Source organism: Anopheles maculipalpis, chromosome 2RL, assembly GCF_943734695.1.
Source record: "Anopheles maculipalpis chromosome 2RL, idAnoMacuDA_375_x, whole genome shotgun sequence".
NCBI classification, from domain to species: Eukaryota; Metazoa; Arthropoda; class Insecta; order Diptera; family Culicidae; genus Anopheles; species Anopheles maculipalpis.
Window position 1 is genome coordinate 75,414,874 of NC_064871.1, and position 20,803 is coordinate 75,435,676.

General features: G+C 41.2%; 2 protein-coding genes across 2 annotated transcripts in view; one reads left to right on the forward strand and one right to left on the reverse strand.

Annotated features, from left to right (window-relative positions):
• LOC126568776 (uncharacterized) overlaps positions 1-20,743 on the reverse strand; it is a 128,710-nt gene extending 107,967 nt beyond the window's left edge. The window contains exons 1-3 of the mRNA XM_050225399.1: positions 20,578-20,743; positions 13,279-13,476; positions 12,852-13,005 (exon numbers count right to left, since the gene is read on the reverse strand). Of these exons, the coding sequence (XP_050081356.1) occupies positions 12,852-13,005; positions 13,279-13,334 (210 nt within the window). The 5' untranslated portion in view covers positions 13,335-13,476; positions 20,578-20,743. The remainder of the gene's footprint in view (positions 1-12,851; positions 13,006-13,278; positions 13,477-20,577) is intronic.
• LOC126556487 (sortilin-related receptor-like) overlaps positions 1-20,803 on the forward strand; it is a 213,719-nt gene that overhangs the window by 40,328 nt on the left and 152,588 nt on the right. The gene's annotated exons all lie outside the window — the stretch shown is intronic.

Consider the following 20,803-nt stretch of genomic DNA (forward strand, 5'->3'; position numbering starts at 1 on the left):
ATGGTTTTACTGTTTGATAACAGATGGGCTGTAATACGAGGGCCATTCTCTATCTCTATTATACCTACTTCAAAATCTGGATTCGATTTAGGCATCGATGTTGAACCGAGTTTGATTCAATTCCGAATTTGATCCAGGCTTCGATCCAGGATTTCAAATCTCGCATCGATCCGGCTTGGGATTAAATCCCAGAATCATTCATTCTATAGCAATGACACTTGATTCTCTATACATTGTTCACTATTCACCGCTGATTCGGTAACGTATTGGGTGTTTTCATATCAACTGTCGCACATTCCATATTCGCTTGCACGATTCTCTAAAGAGTCTCATCACCAACATTTGCGTTACCTTTTGTTATTGGTTCCGATTGGGCCAAGGCTTAAAAAGTATATATTTATCTCATTTTTACTCTTTGCTTGTCAACGTAATAAAGCTAAGAGTAAGCATTGTATAAGGACTCTTGCATTACCAATCTTTATGGCTCACCCAAATGCTTCAATAAAAGCTGCACACCAAAATATTCTTAGTGGGATCCTTTAGAGTCCGCCAGGTATCCTCCAGAAGGAACGTATATTAATAAAAAAAATCCACTTATTGTCCTATTCCAGGAGAACCTTTGACTATGCTGCTTTAACGAGCTGGCCTGGACATACAAAAGATTGATAACTTTGGCCAATTTTCGTGGGTCATCAGTATACTGTTTGTGCTAGAACCGTATCAAGTATACAACTTAATACTCAAATTTTAATTCTTTCATCAATCATTTGTGCGCGAATGAGCATCGTTGTTTCATCCAAAATCCACTAAAAGGATCATACCTTTACGTTCGTCAAGGTGCAAATTAATATGCAGACAATGCCACCACCTTACACACATCTACAGTTTGTTGCATTTCTTTTCCATCCCCTTTTTTATCTTTTCAAATTGCACTAAAAGAATTGCAAGCGTCAGGTGGGTCGCAAATGATCTATTATACCCTCGGCGGCGACGAACTACACAGTAAAACATCGCTTAGGAGTGAAATGAAACACAGCCAGAAGAGGAAAAGAAAACTACTATTCAACCGATCGTAATAAACATTCGCTGACAAAAACCAACTCCCCGGCGCTCATTTTCCATTTCCGGTTTGCCGTTTCCCGAACTGGTTGTGCTCGCAATTTCACTGCATTTCCTGCAAACACTCGACATGAATATGCAATGAGCTTCGGCGAACGTCTGTACGTACTGACATTCACCAGGCTGCCGGGGCTCAGCATCATCGTGTTCCCCAACAGCTTAGAGTGGTTTTCTATAAAAACAAACATCTAAATTTCTATCCCAACAGGAGGGGCAAACCTATCAACCGCCGAGGGAGAACTGGCGTGATAAACCTTCAAAAACACACGTTTGCTCACTTTGCTAAGGTAGGAAACATGAGATATGCTCGCTAGGCGGCGCGCTAAACATTTCGTGTTAAGAATACGGCATCGCTAGCATCGTAATCGTACGCCAGCCAGTTTGCGACAAGTGTCGAATCTGTTCGCGAGACGGTCATCGACATCCAGCCATCGTACCTCGCCGGTTTGTTGTTTTTTGTATGCCACCCATGGAGCACTAATTAAACGCGAATGAATCGTATAACTCACCTATCGAGCCATACGAGTAATGAATAAATCCGGCTGGGTTTAGAAGCGGAATGCGGCGATGGATTTTGGGAGCAAAACGTAAACGTTCTTGTTTCATTTTAATCCATTGTTAAAACATGGTACAGCATATTTGTAAAACCAATATTGAATGTTAAAATTGGAATCATTTTCTTCCGGATGTTTAATCTGATTGGAGTGCTATTGAAGCTTGCAAACAGGAATATTTTTTTTTAAATTTATATTGGAAATTGGCCTATTGCCATATGGTCTAAAAGGTCTTAAGGGGAAACTGTTTTTTTATTATTTCATTTTCTAAAATTGAGCTATTGAGCAATCAGTTAATTATTGATGTTCGTTACAAATTTTGCTTTTTAATCTCTCTGTAAGTAAATTATTTGTTGTTTCTTATTTCTATTAGTATTAAAATACTTTAATTATCAAAGTTCCTGTAAATTTAGTTGTAATTTTCTAATCTGCATTTCACAATTTGTTATAAGACTCTCAATTTACCTAGCCATATGATTCTTCTTGTTAAACCAAGAGTAACGATCTCCGAGGTCACGCTGGCCATCTAATGACTTACAAGCTGATACCACGTAATTTATTACAGTGAAATCTTCCAAAGCAGTCACCTCCCTAAGATGGAAAGTCTCTCTAAGAGTGCTCTCAGACAGCCCGAGATCGCAGCTGAGAAATGAAGGTGCGAAAAATGACAACCGATTTTGAACGAAACTGGCAGCACTGCTTGTGTCAAATTTCTCATTTGTAATGCAGCTGAGAAATTTGATTATTTTATGAATTTTGTTTCATTTATTTTCTAACAGTTGTATGAGAATACACTAATTATAGAAAAATAAATATTTTGGTTGTTTCTTTAATCGATTTTTGTCAATTCAATTGGTTGAAAAAAAACAATGTTAAATTCTGTTGGTTTAACGAAAACGAAATAAGCGTTTAACGGTTTAACGGACGGAACTGGCAACACTATCTGTGTCAAATCTCGCAAATGCAAGAAAGATAACCGGCAGCTGAGAAATATGAACGTTTTGTGAATTTTGTTTCTTTTACTTTAGGAATGTTTGTATGAGGCCTTATTAAATATAGAAATAATTTTTTGATTTTGTCTTTAATTGATTTCTGTTAATTCAATTGATTGAAAAGAAATTCTGTTGGTTTAACGAAACAGGAAAATTTGATAACAGGATTGCTTCTACACCTGCAGATGCGAAATATGACACAAAATCGGTTGTGATTTTTTGCACCTTCATTTCTCATTTGCGATCTCGGCCAATCTGGGAGCACTCTAAGATGGGAAACCTCCCTAAGATGGGATTCTTTAAGCTGCATATGAAATTTGCACACGAATATTTTCTAAGCCGACTATGTTCGTTTATAGGTATTGATTGACGATTTGACTTGCCATTAGCTTATGATTTATTTACATTGAAACATTCGCACGGTGTGTTGCTGAATAGAAATGCAAAGTTTTAACATTATCCGAACAAACAAACAAATATCGCACAGCAACAGAATTTGACTGTTTGTCAAATCCTCCAGGCTGGAATCCTCTCTAAAATATCAGTTCTGTAAGTGTAAGTGTCAGTACATCTTAGAGAGACGACTTCACTGTAATTAGCCCTCACTGCGAGGGACTTGCGATTTGAATCCCGGTCCTGCCGTGTGAAGACCCGCGCCGAGGAAGCCTCTACCACCGGACCACCGTCTAAGACATATGCTACAACTTGGAAATAATAAGCTAACGAGCAACCGCACATAATCCTTCTGTTTGCTAAACCATTCAATCAAACAAACTCCGATGGAAAAATGGAAAAATGGATGGAAAATGGAAAACTCCGATTGAAAAACTCCACTTCATTTCAATCAAAAACCCTTTCGATAATTTCCATGTCCAGTATTCATTGCTGCGTATCAGAAATGGCACGTCTCGTAAATTGATTGAGCCATTTTTTGTTGCCACTCCTTATCCCAATTAAAGGGCAGAACGAATAACAATCCTAAGTAAATATCCTTGCGCGATCAATAGCAAATAGCGAGAAAATTAACATTTACCTCAAAACCATCGCCATTGAACTGTGAACGAAATGGCATGGGAAAACCAAACCATGATTCCATTCGGTGACAAGGTAGCAACTCCAACTCTTGCACACTGTTGTAAGTAACGAACGAAAGTAAAGCAACGAAAGGAAACGAAAAGCCGTCGAAAAAAAAAATCTCATAAAAATGTAAATTTTCAATAAAAATCGTAGTCTTAATCCTATTGCGTGTGACATTGCGCTGATTAGGACCCCGCCGAAATTGAAGCCAATCGTCAGACGAATAACAACGAGGACAACAGTTCGCTTTGAAGGTTTGTCTTTTTCGAGATTTTTTTTTTTACTTTCGTCTCCATTTTTTCCTTCGTTCGTCTTTTTGCATTACGGTTTCACGGATCTGCAAAGTTTATCACCATGAATGAAAATGCACAGCCGGAAAATGCCGGAGGCATCGCCGGCTGACAAACCAAGAAGCACAATCTCATTTGTACTGTAGCCAATTTATTAGGATCTTTACTGGTAGAGAGCTGTTCCTGATTCATCATTGATCTTTGATGTTGAAGCAGTTTTCTTGCAGAGATTGTTAATAAATTTCTATTTTTTAAGACTCCATTTCATTTGACTGATTTTTATAAAAGAGGATTAATCACAGTGAAGGTGTATAACGGACCATTTTCTACCCCAATTTCATATAACTAAACCTTTAAACCCTTAACAATGAAAACGATAGATCTAGAAAAGTCTTCAATTTTTCTACCAAACGATTGGTTCAGCCAGAACTGTACGAGAAGTGTAGAATTCAATTGTTTCTCCGAAGTTGAACTTTGTAGCTCTTTAAGTAGAACAAGTTGCCCGTGATGAAACTTTGAAACTTCATCAACATTTAAGATAGAAAACTTACTCTTCTGTTAACTTTGGAGAGTTGTTAGTGATTTTTTTAAGGTGAGATAAAAGTCAAAATTGTACCCCACAACAGCTGTGTATGGCCCGTTGGCAGAGCACATGGGATGAGGACAAACTCGGGAGGTTCCTGCATTCCATCTCGCCGCAGGTTTTCCTGCGTCACTGATTTCACGGGCTATCGTGCGGATCGTGCATTTATTCGCATGGTGTCCAGAATTGTATGTCGAACCATTATACGATTAATGCTCATCTTCAACGTAAAGGCAGCGCAGACTCCAGGGTTTGTAACTGTAGCAGACGAATGCCACGACATTGACCACATCCTCTGGTCATGTGTGGAGTTCGATGCGGCTAGAGGATCGCATCAAGAGGATCGAAAGCGATACCGATGCGCGATATCCTGGGACAGAAGGACTACGAATATGCGTGGAATCGTCCTTTGATTCCTTCCCCTCACCCTTCCCTTAGATTGTATGCACTAATGTCCTATTAGCGAATTATAATTTGTTATGTTTATTTGTTTTTTGTTTTTGTTTTTTTATTTGTTGCACTTTCGCAACGGTGGCATTGACATGCGTCAGTCGCTATTCCGGCCCCAGAATCTATAAAAATTGGTTTAGGGTCGTAAATGGCGACCTTGTTGTTGGCGGAATGTCTAGTTTCGATTCTACAGTAATCTTACAAGGTTATTGTGGCTTTCGACTCCATGCGTTTTGCAGGCGACAGAGTCGCCAGACATTAGATTCCTGAACCAATGAAATAGGTTTGGGAGACGTGAACTTGTGACTGGCGGCTTTACTATTGGCGGAATGCGTGAGTTAGATGCTACTGTAGCTTCACAAAGTTGTAGTGACTTTCGGGCTCGTACGTACCTCCGATTGAGGGACCGCCAGCCACAACATCCAAATGCTGGCAACGATATGGAATGGCGAACACCACAAAATATCCGCAACAATCGGGATTTTCTTTGGAGCCAGCTGTTAGTCTCCACGGCACGATGCTCCAAAGAGGCGCTAACCTTCTGGAACTATAGAGGACACCAACATCTGAACCATACCTGGCAGCAACAACATCCACAACCGAGCCAGGATAAGGTGCACTTGAATTGAGGGAGAAGAAAATGTCTACACTTAAAATAGTTTAATGAGTTTAAGTTATAAAGCTAGATATAAGACTAGATTTTAAGGAATACGGCCTGGCCGTCAGTACGAAACTAAAAAAACAGTCACAATTGATAAGAAAAACAAACCGCGATTAAACGGGATTTAAAGGCCGTGGTAGAGGAGCCTCTAAAACCGGGCCGGTGGTAGAGGCAACAGCTGCGCCGGTCTTCAAACGGCCGTCCCTCGTAGTGAGGTCTTCACTATCCAACTACTTACTTGGTATCGGGAAGAGTCTAGTAAGCCATTTCGATGGCCGGCGTGATCTTAGAGTCGTTAATCTCCTAGTAGGGGATTAAACGGGAACTATTCCAGGGAACCATTCATTTAGCTAAGTGCGAAATAATGGATAATAATTGGGAAATAATTGGGTAATAGACGCAAAACCGTTGCAATGAGCTTGGCGAATATTAAAGATTCACATTTTTCATCTTAATTATGTCGTTTGTCTAAAATGTGCTTCAAGCATGACAACCTTACAGCAAATGCATGCTTCTTAAAAGCTTTTCAAAAGTTCCAGAAGCTTGGATGCTGATTGTTCACGACAATCAGTCATTAAAAGTATTGTGCTCAACGTGCACGTATTTGATGATTTTTTTTATTTGAATACTTTAAATTTTTAATATAGACAATCACTTAAAAATTGTACATTTTGTATTTTAAAAATTACGTTGACAAATCTTCTAACAATCCTATTAAAAAAATAATCCTTTACCCGTTGGATTATCATTTTATCCCCTTCAGCTCTCAGGCGTTGATTGTCTGCACACAGTTTGCGTCTCATTTGGTCCCATCGGACCTAGGAGCTGGACGTGCAAAGCGACAACTGAATTCAAATCACAATACGTAAACGATTCCCGTGGCTAAAATTCCCAGACACGCACGTACGCAGTGTGTATGTGTCATGGTTTTTTCGCTCACCGCCCCTAAAACCCATTTAGACGCGTACCAGAGAATGCCCACCGACCATCGCAGGACACGGCAAAAAGCTTTCGGAAATGCTGTTCCTCGCGTTTTTTTTTTTAGTTTCTATTTTCCGGCACCACCGATTCAACCACCGAAGCTGCAGCAAACTGTCAACGGGTAGATCATCATACTTGCTTCCCGCAAATAACTCGCAAAACACGGCATCGTGATGCAATCCAATTCCGAGCCACCGTAGGGAGATGGCCGGATAAATTGTTGCTACGACCGTGTCGTGCCGGTGGCGGTAGCATCCATCCACCGGGAGGCGAAAACATGCTGCTGCCGGAACCCCAATGGTTGACTTACGGCTTAAGGAACGGCTGAAGTTTATTTACTGCAGCACAGCTCATACCACCAGCTTTGGTTCCGCGGCCAATGCTTCAAGCTGCGGCAGAGCGGTCCCAGAGCGTATCTTGTCGTACATCGTTCGGAGTGGGCAAGGAACAACATACGGGGGAAAAAAAAACCCCGGCCGACAGCGAACGTTTTCGCGTACAAATCGGTAACTGTTGCACCAGTCGAATTTTAAGTGGGAATAAAGAAGTTCTTGGCGTATCGTTAGGCTATCCGACAGTAAACTCACACAGTGCTATACAGAAGTTTATATATCTAGAGTTAAATTGACAGACTTTACGTCAATCTAGTCAAGACATCTATCAATACATAGCAATTTAGTCAGTTATTAGCATTACAATCTTTAGCATAGCTTAAAACGATTTTATTCCGTTCTGAGTTACTTCCGCTTTGCCGACAGTATCAATTAATAATTGAGAACTGTCTTACACTGCATGAAATAGGTTCTACATGCAAAAACATCAACGCTAATCATGATTTTGCCTCTTTCCAAGTACACCCTAGTGCTCTGGAAAATGTAAATCCTGTCAGATTACTAGGGCCCTGCAGGTTCTCGGTTTACAATAGATGCCTCGTTGAGAGAGTAAAGTTAATCGGCGATAGTCTTCGCAGGATCCAGCATTTTTGGGAAAAAGAATGGCCATTCGAACTGACACCAATTTTATACTGACAGATCCTCATCAGAGAGCAGGGCATCAATTTTGGTGTATTTTATTGGAACATTTTTTTGGAACATTTTATCCGAAGCATATTTTCAACTACGCTAACCAAGCTCACTGTAGCTCTCTACAATCTTTTACGCCTAATTGATCATAAGAGTTAGTTTTCCTAACGAATGTTTTATATTCTCCGACAGCTTATGCGCGGTCAAAAGCATTAAAACCTATGAAGGCTTTTAAGAGTCCATACTGCTTAGTAAAAGAAATATTAATGGTCTTAAGCTCACTGTTTAAGAAATCATTCCGTTTATCTCTTGTATGGTTGCCAGTTCATTGTGGCATTGCTTGTAAGGCAGACCAATTAGTCAAAAATGGTGCTTCGGAAGAGTCCTTTTTCCTTAGGCTAATCCAATTTCTTGAGCACATGTGTACACCAAAGATTCTCTGGATGAATTAGGATAAGGTCTAATCTTCTATGCTCTTGTCTGTCTGTCTGTCTTGGCTTAGAATAAGGTCTAATCTTCTATGCTCTTGTGTGAAGTACGCGACCTTGTTAGTCGCAGTACAGCACATTAGATAGCTGCCGAATATTGAGAACAATCTTTGATTTTTTTTCTGAGCAAACGGATTATTAGTGCGACCCGTTCTCCTCTCCTTAACTCCTTCTGTTTGCCTGTCTTATACATTTTGTACCTCAGTTGTATATGCGTAATGAATGGTTGAATGAAAGTCTGGATGAGTTCAATATGTGAAGGATCCGCCATAGTGCAAAACAAGCGCTGTTACGAAAAACGAAGCACATCAGCGTGAGGATACATGGAGGCTGATTCAACGATATATCGGATTTTGATACCGCTTTGGAAAGTATTTCTCTTCTGGACTACGCGATAAGCGACAATAAAACGTCTGAACAACACCCAGGAAAAGTTGTGTCCCCACGCTATAGACCCTTGCATTGAACATGGATTCGCTTAAAAAAGGACCAAGAAGACCGAGTGATGACGTTGAAGCGTCCGCGAGAAACTTAGGGTATTTGATGACTAGACTGCGGGCGCTTGACCGTGAGCAGTATCGAGGACTTCACCTGACACATAAGTTCTTCTTCTTGTTCTCGGCCTAACGACCTCTAACTAAGGTCACGCCGGCCATCGAATGGCTTACTAGACTTGCCGATACCACGTAGTTGGATAGTCAGTCCTCACTACCGGGAGACGTTCCGGATGGGGTTTTGAAGACCAGTGCCACTATCGCCTACACCATTGGCCCCTGATAAGTAAGTAAGCAGTTATCAATTTTCGATCTTCTAATACAAAGCATAGATGAAGTTTTCTTGGTTTAACGACCTACTAGATCAAGCCGGCCATCGAATGGCTTTCTGATAATACGTAGTTTGAAAGAAGGTCCTCACGCTAGACGATGTATCGACCAATGTTCAATGCCTTTTCAAGTAAAGCTGAAATCTCATAAACACATTACCAACAGGATTTGAGTCCTAAATGTGTTCTAAATCGATTAAAATCATCTAAATATCTCATTCAAAATAGAAATCTTCTAATATTCAAGCTTCATTCCTTAACTTTCCCATACCACACCTCCAAACAAGTCCTTATCATACCAGCGGTTGCACTGTTTCACACTTCATCTTCGACCGGTGTTTTGAAAATCCGTCCATTTTTCCAGACTCCAGACTATCCCCTTCCGTTATGGTGATCTCCCCACCCTACCACAGAAAAAAACCACAAACCACATGACGTTATGCACATGTTGGAGCGTTTTCTAACATAATTTCTGCTCTGCCAATGTCCAGAGGCCATCCCGTACCGCATCCGAATCGAACAAATGGCGTCCTTTGTCGCATCCTTCCCAGTACGGAGCGAGTACGAGGCGAATGGAAGTGACACATGAAACATTTCCATATTTCATCCCTCGCACCAGGTCCGGAAGCTAACACCGACCCACGAACGGGGTTGGGTTGGCTGCACGAAGAAACGCACCCAAAGCAAAAGGGGGAAAAACAACATCCAAAGGCTTCTTCCAACGCTCACCCGGATCCACAGTCAGATGGGACAGAGAAATTGAGAGTATAAATAAAATAAATAAAATTATTATGCAGGCGAATATTTGATGTTTTGCTGTCGAATGTCTGTGTCGCTGCGTAAACGGCAGCGACCGGCAGGCCCGGGAAAGGATCGCGGCGTTTCGGGAAACGGTTGTTTGGTTTTGAATATTAAATGGTCTTCCTAGTCGCTGCTACCCGTAACACTGTGTGTGTGGTTTCTGCACTTTTTAACTTTTCTGATCACTGGTCAACCGGTCAGAAGGAAAGAATCTGTTTTCGACGTTTTGGGGGTGTGTTTTCTTTTTTTTTTGTTCCCTTTTGCGCCTACATTACATGTCAGTTTGATGGAAAGTTTTTCATTCGATGCAGTAACGGATGATTTGTAATGTCTTTTGACATCTGTGTTCGCGTTAAATTGTTTGCAGTAAAAAAAGGCGCAAAAACTCAAACGATTTGAAATATCTGACCAATTAAAAACATTCTATGACAGTTTTAGGGTCAGAAAATTGTCAAATAATCTGGGAAATAGATTGAGAAAAAAGACACCTCAGCCAAATGCACTTCACGTGGGGACGAAACAATTGCACTTCGTAACACTCCTTCATGCACTTCACCAAACCTTCCATTTTGCAACACTTTTCTTTTCAATACATTTTATTCTTTTACGTTTAAAAAAAAAGCTACACTCGAGCAGCAAGAAAGAATAACCACTTCAACAAACACCTTCACAACTGCACTCGAACTGGCAAATATCATCCTATAGCTGCTCCCTTCGAAATAGGCTTCTGCCGTCCCTCCGGTACCGCCGTTCTTCGAGTAGTCACTCTGAAACTTATTGTTCTATAAATAATGTAAATTCTCAAGAGATACTCCCGGGAACCAATGTGAACCACACCAAACCTACAGAAAAATCTCCTCTCGAATGAAGGACACTACCCCTGTACGAGATCAAACACGATTTTGCCCCCGGAACCGGAAGTGGGCACTAGTCGTTCGCCCACGCAATCACTATTTCCGTAATGCGAGCGCGAAAACGCCATCGACATTAATAATGCATCCACTAATATTCTTTTGTTGCGTTTCGACGAGCAAAACTGCTAACTTCGAGCGACTCGTTTCGCTCAAGATAAACACACCAAAGTAAACCGAACGTACCCAGCAAATAGCTTTCCGCAAAGGTTTTCCCCGAAAGGAGAAAATGAGTTTTCTTCCATGTTTTAGCGTGCCAAACGGTACAACAAAAACACGTAACGAGAAGGAAATGTTACTGTGGATGGTGTTAAAATAGCGATACCGAGAAAGATAGTTGCTTTTCTTTCTACATGAAGCTTTGCAGCCGCCCCCCGATCGTGCAACGGGATGTCGGAGACGAGGTAGAACATTTTCCTGTGCGCGATAAGCGATTGTGTCGAAGTTTATTTTGGTAAATGAAAAGCTTTCCAGCTGTACACAGCCACATCATATCACGTCATATCGAAAAAGGAGTTGCCAAGAACAACCGCTACCAAAAAGGTGATAAAAATAGTAAGCAGAGCAGAGTGAAAGACGTGATAGTGGTGCTGTTGCTTTTGACGAGTCATCGCGGGGTATAGGGTTTTTGGTAGAGAAGAAGGTTCAAGAAGGTGTTGTCATTTATCAAGAAACAGCCCACGACAGCAGCACTTTACTATATTAAAATATTGTGCGAGCCTACCAAAATCTAGCTTCAAATGTGCAAAGTTAGCCAGGGAAAAAGTTCTTACACACAAGGAACAAATAAAGCCTAACCACTTTGGTACTCACGGCGGGAGTCCTGCGGGATTTGTTAAGTACAAGCAAATCTTGAACGTGACGGGAGCCCCAGTCGTTTCTAATTTGACCTAACGTCACTTGCAATGCAATTTTATGTACACTGACAAATACGTTGTAACAAAATTGAATATGATGCCACATGAACTGTGACCTACTTACGATCAAGTTATGACTTAAGTTGAAGCGGAGCTGCTCTAGCATTCATACTCTGTCAATGATATTAATTCTAATCGTTTTAAAACTCCTTTAACATGCATTTTAAGTAGCAATTTGGCATAGCCATTGTTTGTGCCATATTTTCAAATTATAATAGAAGACTTAAAAAGGGGTTTGGGTATGGCATTCTGTCACAATTTGTCACACTAGATAACACTAAATATAATGTATCAGTTACGTGGATATTGCTTCGATAGTATTGGAGATTAGACACAGTTTGATCGTATTTTTGAAACTTTTTAAATTGAATTTGATTAGAATACCATTCATCAAGGACAAATCCAAACAAATATCGCAAATATTTATGCTACTAGCTGCTCATCGCTCGCTTTTTCCTTTTCGTGAAGACGCTGCTGCGCTAGGAAAAGTATATCAGTTACAACGTTGACTCATAGATGGCGCTAGTAGCACATTTCACACAACGCTGATTGTATGCAATTCGCATTACAGTTGGCACAGCCAAACGTTTGCTAAGTATGTTAGCGTATTTGCTAAAATAATGGCTACTTGCTAAAAGTAGCGCACGGAGCAATTTATTTGTTTGGCAAATTAAATTACAAATGATTGGCTTTTAATTGTTTTGAATGCGGCAATAAATACTAAAGCCAGAGCAAATAATTAGTACAATGATGAAAAAGGTGGTTTAATCGTATTGCTCATTCAGATAAGTAAGCAAAGAGAATTATTTTACAATCAACTGAAACATGTTTATCAATTAGATAATTTGAAAAATCTCATTTCACGGATACTGGTCACGAAGACTTTCAGAGACTTTTAATAAAATCTAATATATATCTCCGAACCCAGTTGCATAGGTATAATAACATTAAAATTAAAATCCCTCTGGCGATGCAAGCATTCAAAATGGATTAATTTGCATCAATGGATGATTAGTAAAATACTATTTTTTACCAATGTTAGTAAACCATTTTGGAAATAAAAATGATTAGCAGTTTAAATTCGAAATTGAACCATAAAAAAATGAGTAGGGCTCTCTTAATTTCGTGATAAATAAAAGAAAACCAAACGCATTTGAACAATAAAACAGCGGGTCAACATACCTGTTTTCTCAGCATTGTCCGTGCTCCCGTATCCATCGGATCCTTCCGTTCGAATCGCTCGAACTTGAAGCTGTTCGAGCGATAGAGTTCGTTGTCCTCGCCACGCCGATTACGGCACAGCCTGCGAGTGATAATGTTCCCACTGCTCTTAGGCCTACGGTGAGGCCGGTGCGAACGAGTTCGAGAGGGCGAAATCGAGGCGAAAATGAGAAAAGAAAACAAGAAAAAAGCTTGCTCATGAAAACATGAAGGCGTCAGGTTGGAAGAAAAACAAAAGTAGGTCAGCCCATTACGGAAATTGCAGCCACGGGCGAAAAAACTAGACACACCATCGGTAAGGACTTTTGAAAAAAAAAAACTACTTCCGAGCTTTCCTTTTTCTGCATTTAGAAACTTTTTTTTTTCGGACAAACACGAGACAACTTACCCGCACGGTTTGCACTGCGTCATGTGAAGGTCCCAGTTGAGGTTGAAGTTGAACATCTTCAGCCGGGCCACGGCTCGTTGTCTAAGCGATTGTTCGTTGGACTGTTGCGCGATTGTGACGGATTGGCTGTTTCCACGCCGTCCGTTCGAGGAGTGGCCTTTGTGGTGTCCACCCGATCCATGGCCACTTTGAGATGCACTGGAAGCATAAAGGATTTTGGAGGAAGGAATTTTAAACATTGTTTGAGCACACGCAACTCTATCTTCAAAAAACAATGTTGTGTTTTCTTGAAGAATAGTTTGGATGGTTTTTGAAGTATTTTGCTCTAGACATCTGCCTTGTGATGTTTGTCTTTCTACCGCAGAACTGATTAATATGTATAATAAATCATTTTGTTGATCGAATAAACTCACTATAATCTGGAGCTAAGCGTTAACAGGTGAGAATTTCGCTCATTTTTGTAATATTACTGAATGATTAAGTGAGATATGCTTTACCCTAGAATAGATTTTACTCCTACTTGGCTGTGTAGTTGCTCCGTATTCATGATATCTACAATGATTCTCCGAAAACCCACACCAATATTACACATATTTCAGAATAATTATGTAATGATCTATTACCACTCAGGAACGGACACCAACGGGGGCTTGACCCCCGTGACCAGCGATAGCGACCCTATCCACTCGGAAAGTGGCCAATACCGAAAGACCGTGTACGTCATCTGTAGGCACTGTAGCAGATGGACGAGAGGCGTACACATACCCTAGCTCAGGTCCCCTGTGTCATCGAAATGGAGCGCTTGATCGTCTTCCTGGGCATGCATCGATGTATGTGCAGTTCTACTTCCACGATTCGAGTGTCAAGCAACAACGAAATTAAATGATCGACATGCGGTTGGCGCTTAGCAGCAACCTGGATCGGGTGATTGTGGCTACCATCCAAAACATGTTAGACTCATATCGGCTGCAATATCGTCCAACTGCCGATGAGCTCGGTGGCATTTTTGTCAGCAACGAACAAGGACAGTCGCGTGATATTGTCCTGCAGAACCGTAGCATCGGAATTCTCATCCGTGTTTATGAGTCCAAAATCCTCTACTGCATCCGTAGGCAGAAGTAAGATATCAGCCGACGATGATGGAGTTGAAGCCGAGGTTCATGAGAATGACTGCTTCACCGTTGTAAATTACTCCTAGAGAATATGCCGCCTTCAGCTTATGCACGCGAAGAGGAGACAACTTATTCCCTCATTGCTCCGGAAGACTTATCGAGGAGCAGCGCCTATAGGCCACGGGCCACGAGAGATTTCAAATTCAAAATTTCAGGTTCTCATGAATGTTTGTCCAAACGTTGGAGCAATCAGAAAGGCGTGCTATCCTTGCACCATAGTTTCCTGGTGCAGCTCAGATACCAAGGTAAGCATGATCTCTTCATTAGGATAACGTGCAACCCAAAGTGGCCAGAAGTGATCGAGTCTAAATTACCGCGGCAACAAGCTTCCGATCGACCAGATCTTTAGTTCTAACAAGCATGTATCAAACGAATACAATGTTCCCAACTGCACGAATAACTTGTTTACCAAATTACTCTTATTTATTATTTATTATTTTAATTTGTCCGGCTTACAGATACACCAATGTAACTTAATACCTATGAAGCTCGACAGATAAGCTAATAAAAATAAAATAAAATTAAATAGAAACTAGTAAACCTATCCTAAATCCTAGACATACAGCAAAGTATTTAACCGCAGAGCTCCTATAAGCGAGAATTAAAGGGGGACGAGGGCGCAGAGAGCTGGAGGGTATAGAAAGGTGGATTGAGGATAGGAGAGCAGGAGAATCTATGAGATCGAGAAGAAAGGGAAGCGATGAAAGGGGATTGAGCCAGGATCCGGCGATCTTGCAGAGAGCGTAAGCCTAGCGGTTGACATCTGGACTCGTAAGGAGGTATAACAGAGGCCGAATCACCCAGTAATGTTCGAGTTCCACACGTTTCAACAGACCAAGCAGTGTTCTCCAAGCACTACCCAAAACAGTCCATTATACCGAATAAAATATTGCCATGGATAATCCCCCCTTGCTTATGCTTCGATTAATGTTCCATTCTCATCTGCTTCAATCCTTCAAGGATGAAGGAGATCTTGTGTTAAATTTTGTGAACTTTTAATATAGCTCGCCTCTGAGTTCACTAAATTCTGGAAACAAACGGACAGTGCATGTTGGAGTTGATATTAATAATGTATTATAAACACCATCTTATGAAGATTCACTGACCCAGAGATCATATAAAGGGTGCCCCCGAAAGTATAAGCACGACTTTCAAATGACGTTTCTAGTAAACGGATGACGTAAAGCAGCAGATTCTTGATATGCTTGATTGTTTACATTCAAAGCTACTTGCATTGAAACGAAACTATTGAAACTAACATATTTCGCTAAGCCAATTAGCGAAATCGGAAGGAGTGAGTATTGGTGCCTGACGAGCCGCCATCCGAAAGTTTCGGGAGGACACCAGCTTCGAGGATGCGGCGAAAAGTGGCCCAAAATCCTGGTCCTGTCGATCTAACTGTTCGAACAGAACAGCAAGCAAAGGAAAGTTCCATTCGCGATGTGGCTCAAAAATTGGGTACATCAAAACAGTAACATCCAACGTGCCGAAGGAGTTCGGAACCAGCGAGTTCGGAAGCTGTAAGACAAGCTGCTGTGTCGCCAGTCCTCATGCATCGTGATGAACGTGATGAGTCGTACGTAAATTTTGACTACAAAACTCTTCAGCGTAGTTAAAACCACAACGTGCCTGAAAGCCAGAGGTCAGAGGCCAACAAATCTATATTTCTCGAAAAATTCGGACAACAGAGACGATGAGGACCGATACCCTACATCCCGGAGAGTGTTTGAATCGACGCTTGCTGCCGGATTGGCCGGATATGGCCGCTGTTCACTATCCCAAGGACACGATCGCATGGTATGAAGGTACGTGCCGAAAGAAATGAATCCCACGAACTGCCCTGAAGCCTGGCCGATTGAGTTATTTTGAGCGCTAATCAAGGCACACTTGAGAAAGCATTTTAAAGGCGCGGAAAACTGGAAAAAAGTGTCGAAAATCGTTCAGAAACAGGTCTGTGCTAAACTTGATGGGAGGCGTCAAATCAAAAGTACACTCATTAGCATAAGATTGAGTTTTTTTTTAATGTTTGCTTTGGAAAAAAGGCCAGAACACACCACAAATACTATTTTGTAAAATAAACATTCAGTTTCTGGAACAGGTTTTATTTTTTGTCAGGTTTTTTAATCGTACTTATACTTTCGGGGGTCGGAGGACCCTTTATTGCGCTAGTAAATATCGCAGTTTCTAAATATTCTAGTGTTGGCGGGAATTCTAGCGCCTCAGCTTTTAGCAGCTTTAGACGATATCTGAATTTGTTGTACGTACACACATATCGTTATGTTGGATACTTAAGCAGATTGGCTTTCAGCAAATAGAACACAAAGAATGCAAATTCGGACTCTTTAAAATCGTAGTTTGCTCAGTCTTGTGTGCGATTTTGACGTTTAAAGCCACGTTTAAAATAATATAGAGTGCTGCTAGTTCTCGCAATAAACGTGGTATGCATTAAAAATTTGTTGAAGATGAAGATTTATATATTTCTGGATAAATTTAACCGACCATTTGCTCTATTGGCTACCCCTTTTGGTCTATTTTTGCCTCTTAAAATCCGATTTTTGAGAAGGTTTTTAGGTTTATACTTATAGAGTTGGGTACAAGAACGGTAACTGTACAGTTCGTTCGTCAAGAACTTTGAATACAGGTTGAGCGAACAACACGTCCAATTTAGATCGCAACCTAGAACGACAGATCGAAAGAATAGCACGTCTAAAATCGCGATCGAACTGGAACGGCAGGTAGAACGAACGGAAGGCTGCGTATGAGTAATTTTGCGAAGAAGTGTTTTTCTTGTTATCTTTTCTAATTGCAAATCTAATTAGCTGTTTTAGATGTTGGCTAGTAAATATACGCGATGCATAAGCATGTGTTATGGTCATTTTCTTTGCTGAAAGCAATGCTTTCTAAATATTTCTTCAAACAGGACATTTTGCGTGGACAGTACGAATTCACCGGTATGAAGATCATGATACAAAAATAAAGAAATAAATATAAAACTTAAATAATTTACTTGTTTTTCCTGTTTTTAATGCAATGTGCACAATTTTAAGAAACATACATACAAGCAGTAAAATGAAAGACTTCAAAACAGTTTAAATAAACCCTCGAATCGATCCTGCTTTTGATGCATGGGAATGTCTGATCACTTAAAGTTAATATACTCTTTTCACAAATGGTGAATGATTCAATTTGTTTCCATGATTCTAACTGGTATTTCAACCACCACCCCACCCCCCTTTCTCTCTAGAAAATGAACGTAAATCCTATATCATTCGTTCAGTTCTTTAGAAAGAGCGAAGCAGTTCGTACAAGTTCACATGAAAGTAGGAACCTTTACCAACTCTACCAACGCAACTTTATACTATAAATGAGTGGAAAAATGTACACGAAGAAGCAGAATCATGATTGCCTATTCATACACAAAATGTAACCAAATTAGAAAACAAAATCCTACGACTGTTCGATTTCAAAGGGTCCGAAATTACGCTTGGGGCACTGTTGGTGAAAATATTATTACAATTTAATTGGATATCCAATCTCCGTAGATCTCATTAGGAGTAGCCGCTCATTGGGCTCAAAGGTTGTAGACGCTAGATATAAACATTCATAAAATGATGAGATTAGACGAGATGAGATTCAAATAAGCAAGTGGGAGGGATAATGCTAATTCAAAGAAAGTTGATCGAAAGTTACCACGAACAACGGAGTGGACATTAAGTTCGTTGCAAGTGCTTGCTGTATGTAAATGATTACGTGCCCTGATTCGTTGAGTACATTTGTTTATTAACTTAAAATGTCAATTTTTAAGGCATATTGCTGCCACATAGACAGAGCCACACCGCTTCCATTGTCCAACAAATTAAAATCCTTACATTCCAGAGATACTTAAGGGGTTACTTAATAGAAATTTGCAACCCAAAACCAAATCGGAATTGTGCATGCTGAATTCCGATTTTCAGACCAGCATTTATCTGTCAAACCTGTTTTGAAGGATAGATGCCAAAACCTCTTTTGATTACAAAGTACTCAAACTTCGAGTGGAACTGAAAATATAACTGTTATGGATGATTCAGTGGATATTGTTTTGCTTCAATCCGGAAGTCAAGAGTTATTCTACACAAATATTGTCACCCCTTCCCAAGGGGTCCTTCGATAGTTTACTGAGACTTTAGTTACGGCTGATCGTCATCCTACCAAAGGATCGAGCAGCCGGCAGAAAACCTCGGGTTGCAGATTAACGAGGCAAAGACCAAATTGATGGTGACACCATCAGCGGCCCTACTAAGAAATCCGGAAATAAGTGGGGGTGATCAAAAAAAAGGATAGAGACGGAGTTGCGCGCTAGGATGCTGGCGGCCAGCCGATCATTCTACAGCCTGAGAAAACATCTCACCTCAAAAAATCTGTCGAGACGGTCGAAGCTGGGACTGTATCGTACCTTTAAAGTCCTAGTACTCACTTACGCCTTTGAGACATGGACTCAGAAGGATCGTTGGTCCCGTATGCGTGGAAGGACAATGGAAGAGCCGCAAAAACGACGAGCTGTACGAACTGTATGACGACGTCATCGTCGTGCAGCGAATTAGGCTCACCGGGCTCCGATGGGCTTGTCATGTTATACGCATGGCACCGGACGACCCAGCTCAGAAAGTCCTTTTAGGTCGTCCACACGGTCGGTCACCACGTCCCGGTGGTGTAGGTGACATCGGCGCCGGTCTTCAAACGAAAGGACCGGGGTTCAAATCCCATCCGGTCCGTCGTCCCGTAGTGGGCGTGGGCTGTACGTGGGCTACTACATACTTATGTTTCTGGCCTAGGCCACAAGAAGTGTTGCCAGCAGTCAAAACGTTGAATTGATGGGTCATTTGCCCCCTACAGCCCTGACTTGGCACCCAATAACCATGTTTGGGAGGTATCTCATTCAGAGTGGAAAAAGTGCTTCGACAAATGGTTTGAGCGCATGCAAAAGTGTATGAATCATGGGGTTCGAATCCCATCCAGGCCATTTCTCCGGAGTGAGTACTTTGAATACCTAAGTACCAGACACCAACAAGTATTAATTAGTTAACTATGAACTTCTTCCTCTTCTTGACTTAACGACCTAATAGTCACGTCAATCTTCGAGTGACTTCACAAAAAACTTGATGATACCACGTAGTTGAGATAGTTAGAACTTACTACCGGGGAACCGAGTCCGGATGAGATTTGCACCTCGGTCCTGTCATGTGAAAAGACCTGCGCAGCTCTTTCCTCTGCCACCAGTCCGTCCTACCTGTGTCGTAATAGATTGTTTGTTAAGCCCGGAAGAAAAAGACATATAAAACACCTGCATACAAACGACGATGAACTAGTCGATTATCTCTAGGACACAAGGTCGGCGAAAGAGGAATCGTAAATATTTGTCTATTTCTTGTTCTTGTTCTATGAAGGCAAGGATAAGAAATTTCCTATGAGCAGTTAAGGTGGTCCTGAAGCTACAAGCGTCTAGAGCACCCTAAACATTCATTCTGATAAGCGCCTCAAAGAGGTGGTAATGTGACCGGAACGATAGCGATGCTTTATGCAGGACAAGACGGGGAATCAAATCCTATTCGGACCGATCTCTTGCAATCAGGACTTAACTACCCAACAACATGGTATCAGTAAGTCTAGTAAGCCATGAGATCTCCAGCATCACCTAGCAGTTAAATTAAGCAAGAAGTAGGCCTGCTACCTAGGGAGTTCGCCACACCTTAGAAACATTACACATTCATCAGTTGAGCAAGCATCTTAAAGCAACTAAGTAAATTACATAAAAAATGTCTCAATGATTTAAAGATTCATACCACACATAGCTGCGATGACTCATACATTGTAGGTTATTAAGCTGCTATAAACGACAACAATACCGCTTTTCTTTATTTAATTATTACACATGCGGTGGTCCTTATGTTACAAGAACGAAACAAATCTTGGAATAGAATCCTTAAAAAAAACAATTGACATACTTTCCTACAAAGAAGCATAAAACAAACACACAAATGTTTGGCGAAACTGTTGATTCATCATCCTCTCTCTAAGGTCAGTTTTCTCAGGAAAGGATGAAGAAAACGCTAATGAAAAATTCAAAATACACGTCTGCACCACTTACCCTTCCCTGCTGGGTCGGCTACGTCGTCGTCGGCGCCGCCGTTTCTCCGACGAGGCCGTACTCGCCTGCGGCACCACCGAACGGCGCCTTTGTACGGCCACCACCTGCGATTCGCCGAACCCGGCCGAACTGGTCGTGTCCGTCGAGTGGGGCACACCGGACGATGGGCCAGCAGTGGCGCCCAGTGATCCTGCTGTGACCGAGGAAGAATTTGACACCGGCTGTC